Source organism: Clavelina lepadiformis, chromosome 8 (assembly GCF_947623445.1).
Source record: "Clavelina lepadiformis chromosome 8, kaClaLepa1.1, whole genome shotgun sequence".
In the NCBI taxonomy this organism is placed as follows: domain Eukaryota; kingdom Metazoa; phylum Chordata; class Ascidiacea; order Aplousobranchia; family Clavelinidae; genus Clavelina; species Clavelina lepadiformis.
Window position 1 is genome coordinate 15,402,545 of NC_135247.1, and position 5,217 is coordinate 15,407,761.

A 5,217-nucleotide genomic window follows, 5' to 3' on the forward strand; every position below is an offset into this window, starting at 1 on the left:
CTCTCTATGTACTTTAAACTTCATCGAAGATTCACCAGACAGAAACTACTTAATGTAATAGCTAATGATTATACGTGCAAGGTGAAATCTTTACATATAGGCAAGCATCGCACTCCATGGCACTCACATACTGGAAACAGGTCAAACTACATAGACACAAATTAATGGCAAGTATCATGACATAGTATAAATTAAAGCAAATCGCATTATAGTTGAAATATGCTTTTCGCGTTCTAACGCCACCAAGTAAATAACACAACGCTCAAAAATATTTACAAAACTCAGGAATGAAATAATTTGCGTCGTCCAATTAATCTGAGGAGAATGTTGAGCTAATGGATACTAAAAATTCGACGCTTCCAATTTTTACCTTCATCAAGCCATCATCGACTCTCTAGTATGCTAAATTGACTTAACAGAACACATAATTTAGTTTTTGCCAAAGCAACGGCCGCCACATTAATTGACAGACGTATTATAACTGTGATTTGGCAAACTGTAATATAAAACGGCTTAGTCGCAGAACAACGTATTATTTGGACACAAATCTCGGCCATTTATTTGGCCGTAAAACGGAGAGATTCTGAGTTAGAAAACTTTACAAGTTCGGATAAAGGTAGGCAGCAAAACCTCAGGAAACATACAGAGAAACTTCTTTTGCATTATTGTCGAAAGTAGTAACTGTTTCCCAATCTAAGGTTTTATACTTAAAGATATTTCACAAAATTAGGCACTAAATTCTGGCCGCAATTACAAGAAGGAAAATAGTCCCACCACTGGGTATGAAACTACGGCTGCCCGCTACATTCAACCGGGCATAAGTTGTGGAGAAAATCATCTAATATCGACTGAGTAGTGACACCAAATTGGCCTTCAGACGGTACTACAATGATGTGCGGTTCAACGGCTGAGATTTCGCGAAGTTGTGCCATGTTTTCTTTCGCTGAGAAGTCCGATTGAAAAAAATAGCTATAGACCTGCAAAATGCTTAATGTGAACACTAAAAGAATACACAACCAACTGGTATTGGAAAATCTCGGTCGAAGGACAAAGTGCTTACAAAGGCCCCGGAATCTCTGAGCATTTTTGCTGGAACTTTTACGTCGTCGTCCGAATTTTCATCCGTAATTAGAACGACAACATTGCGCACATCAGGTCTATCTCCTTCGGAACCAAACACGACATCGTGGATGTATTGCAGCGCCGCCCCCGTATTTACTTTATTGTCAGCTATAAAAGCGGATGATTTGATATAGGATTATGTTTAATTAAATTAAAAAAGTAATAACATTTTATTAGTTTTACTTCGTTTGAATTCTGCAACCAAGACCAGCATATCACGCACTTTGCTATATTGCCGAATGCAATTTATTTACAGTGCTGAGAAACTGGTAAGTCTGTCGAATGCATTCACTACTAGACCTGTATTTTGGTAAATAACTTCGCTTTCCAGCTTCTCTAAGGTTTCATCTGTAGTTAGATTTAAAAGATCGCGAAAATTAAAAGCTGGTTTGTGGATATCGCCGCTGTAGTACTGGATGGAATAATGTACAGAATCCGGACCGAAATTAATTTTCCTGGAAAATAATTCCTGGTTAAAATGATGATTAAAACGAGACAAAAATTTTGGTCAGTCATTAAAAGGCCTCTTATTGAGAAACGTAGATTAACACTTAGGAGGAGCGCAAGCTTGCTCCAATTTATAATAACAGAGCAAAATGTTTCACTGTACATATAATTTTACTCACTCTAAGAAGGCAGTAGTTACAGGAAATGCCATGGCAAAGGTCTCAGCGTCTCGTACGTGCATCAAAATGACTAAGTCTATGAGAAGCCTCGGTGGACAGCGTTCCATTTCTAAGAAAAGTACATTGCAGGCATTTTAAATGAATATAACCAACCGGTTATTATCTTATAACAACTTTTAAGAAAGACAGAAATTTCGAAATCTGCAAACTTATAGAATACTAATAATTTATACGTTATTGTTGAAACAGCTACAGAAGTAAACTGAATTTTCAGAATTTTTGGTCGAACTTGCAAACCAATTTAGAATGTTTCTTATAAAGGCTGAAAAACCTGCACAACAAGGAACTGGTCTGCTCCATTTTCCATTTGGCAGACATCTGAACCGAAATTTGGGATTGAACAGGGATGCGCCCCTTCTACAGATAAGAAAACATCTTGAGTCCACCCGGTTTGAATTAGTACAAAAAATATTTCCTTGATTGGCTACACCGTGAAGAGCAGGACAAGTGGTTCTCTCCTCTGAAGTATAAGACATTGATATTTTCTCTTATTTTGATAGAATCGGTGCGACGGTTACGGGGACAATCGATAGTAAAATCATGGTTAACTAACAAGTTCAGAAGATATATTACGACAGTAGACATATACACTCCAGCACCAATTTATGCATGTAAAACTTATTTCTATATCTAATCTAGATGCTTTTCAATATTATAACGACGTTTAATACAAGAAATATCCAATAGTTTAAACGCATTTTAAATCAACTTTATATAGAAAATTGTTCCTCAGTGTCAATCTAGTGTTCGTAATTATGTTTAAATGCCAACGCTTTAAGTGCGTGAAATTATACAACACCGTTATCGAGTAACCGCAACGACAGATTTCTTTAATCCGGTTATAAAAACCACAGCTCACTCATACCTCGTACACATGTTACGTTTTCGTTGCAATAATTTTCAAAGCAGCAGCAACGACAAACCGATGAACTTGTGCCATCGCACTGCATGCTTGAATTTCCTCCCCAGTTCTGCAAATAAGTCAACTTTAATTTAGTAAAGATAATTAAAAAAAGGCAATGTTCTTAATTTTAATTTCTCCTTGCGTTATAATGAGATTATTTCGATGCAAATAACTTTGCGTGTCTTCATTTGATAATAGCAAAAGTTCTATTACAATTGTATATGTAGGCGTACTGTACATTATGTCATGTTATACGTCATGTCATGTCATGTCATGTCATATGTCATGCGTTAGGGTTAGGCTATACAGTTATTTAGAAATGTTTGTAGGGTACAGTATAGATATAGACTATAGAGCATTGTAGACTGCATTTTTTCGTATGATGCCAGGCAAAGGCAACTTTTCAATTTTTTATATAAGCTAACTGTTTGATCGGTTTAATCGCTTGTAACTAATAATTTGTTGGAAAAATTAAAACGCAAATTTTTTGCTAAATTCTTGCACACTTGTCCGGATGGCAAACTTGTAAAGGTGCGTATACTTAAGCGGATATTATATTGTAATAATAAGATTAATATGACTGAAAGAATCATGTTTAAGGCACGATTTAGATATTTTTTTGTGAAATATTTGTATGGACTTCGTACCCAAATAAGTATGTATTTTACTGACCCATTGCGCATGCTCATATTTATTCGTTGCTTCAGCTAGAGGCCTTGAGGTCACGGAATTTTTATGGTGGTTCACACGGTAGTTTATCACATGAATTTTTTAACCATTTCGTTCAAAGACCAACGCCCTTGTCGTGCAAATTAGCCTGTCGCTAAACATTGTACCAACCAGTTAAATTAGAAACACCTTCATTTCAATCATTTGCCTTGATTCGAGTACTTATACATCAATTACCAGGCGGTTGGCTGAACGATATACACCCACATAAAAGTCCCGCAAATCTGACATTAACTTGTAACATGCCAATCAAAAAACGTTTTTAAGAAAGTTAAGTCATGTATATACAGTACATGTTTCTATCGTTATCATGTGGTTTTCAAAAGCAGAAGTATATAAGGGAGAAATATACCTGTATTTGGTTGTTCAGGCAAGCTCTTTGTTGCTTGCAACCCTTCATAACTTTGGTTAAGCCTTGATTCATTCTCACGACTGTGGAGCAAATATCCTAATACAGTATGTAAAAATGTATTTAATTAGTTTCCGATGTTCTAGTCGTTAAGCATATCGATATCTGAAGACATCATGCAACGTGGCGGCAAGCGGCCAACCAAATAGTGTTTAAAGTGCTCTTGTGATTATAATGTGTGTGAAGTAAATGAACATTTCACATGCAGTTAGGTTGACATGTCGTTTGAAATTTCAATCACAGTCAAGCTAGCCTTTTACGCCAATTAAAAGCAATTTAAAAATGGTTTATCCGAGTTTAAAAACGGGCGTGTTTCGCCAAACAAGACATGGACACCACAACACAAGAAAACTTTACCCTTGCAATTACGTTTAGCGCCATCTAGCTTTTATGAAAATTTCATTCACTATTTCATAATGCTACCGTTGCGTTTTCCAGTAAATAACGCTTTATGTTAAAGCAACTCAAAAGCAGAAAACTTTTGCATGAACATAAAATACGCATAAATAATTTTTCAAAATCAAAAAGTTTTATTTAAAACTATCAAGTAGGCCTATATACTAAAACAAAAGTTCGTGCACATTCATATACAGTATAATGTGAAAAAAGACGTAAGCTTTCCCGTGCTTCAAAATAAAGAATAAAACTAATGTATTTTATTTTTGAAAACCAATCAAAGTATCTCGAACTTACATCGAACGAAGGGCAAGTGATAAACTTTCCGTTTTCGCGGCATTCTTCGATCGAATTCGCGTCACAATTCCAGCAAATCTTTGCTGCAAAATAAAAATCAACTTCAACTTCTCAATTGCAGAGAGCACCAAGTGAGATTGGGTTTTTCCATAAATGGTTCAAAAGATTATTATAAAATGCCACTAGGTTCAAAACATTTACCATGAAAGTAAAGTGATTTTCTGGTTTTATAATTGGAAATTTTTATCACAACATTGGTATGGTGGAGAGCAACTGGACGTGCATAATCTTCCAAACAAGGCAAATGTTGCACTTTATGGTCAGATCAAGAATATAATTATATGGACTTAAGTTTCACTTTACATGGAAAAGACTTATAAAACGTTGCTGATATAAAGATTTAGAATTTAAAAGTAAATGTTTTAAAAGACGTCATTTCGGGCTATTGCATTAATTAGAAAATCAAATGACACATGGAAATGTTTTTGAGAAAACGTGATCACTATACTCACAACAAACTCAGCTAATTTCAACATTTTGTTACCTTGTATTGTTGATATTGATATGATGATTGCAAGAAAAAACAAAGTTTCACAACCCATATTAATAAAATTGCTCGGCTTCGTATTAAAAGTAATCAAAGCTAAATTTCAACAAAAATATGTAAGATTTAC

General features: G+C 35.1%; 1 protein-coding gene across 1 annotated transcript; it reads right to left on the reverse strand.

Moving 5' to 3' along the window:
- On the reverse strand, positions 1-5,217 carry LOC143469138 (collagen alpha-1(XIV) chain-like). Its single transcript, XM_076966713.1, has 9 exons — positions 5,088-5,217; positions 4,544-4,626; positions 3,794-3,889; positions 2,674-2,779; positions 2,080-2,268; positions 1,749-1,857; positions 1,423-1,577; positions 1,061-1,230; positions 1-977 (listed from the first exon to the last, which is right to left on the reverse strand). The coding sequence occupies exons 1-9, from the start codon at positions 5,143-5,145 to the stop codon at positions 789-791; spliced, it is 1,155 nt and encodes a 384-aa protein (XP_076822828.1). The 5' UTR covers positions 5,146-5,217; the 3' UTR covers positions 1-788.

Excerpts from the sequence above, each read along its gene's own strand:
- LOC143469138 (XM_076966713.1), bottom strand. The coding sequence starts at position 5,145 with ATGGGTTGTGAAACTTTGTTTTTTCTTGCAATCATCATATCAATATCA. Across the intron at positions 1,578-1,748 it reads GTAACTACTGCCTTCTTAGA|GAAAATTAATTTCGGTCCGG; the intron begins GTGAGTAAAATT and ends ATTATTTTCCAG. Across the intron at positions 1,231-1,422 it reads AGTTATTTACCAAAATACAG|CTGACAATAAAGTAAATACG; the intron begins GTCTAGTAGTGA and ends CCGCTTTTATAG.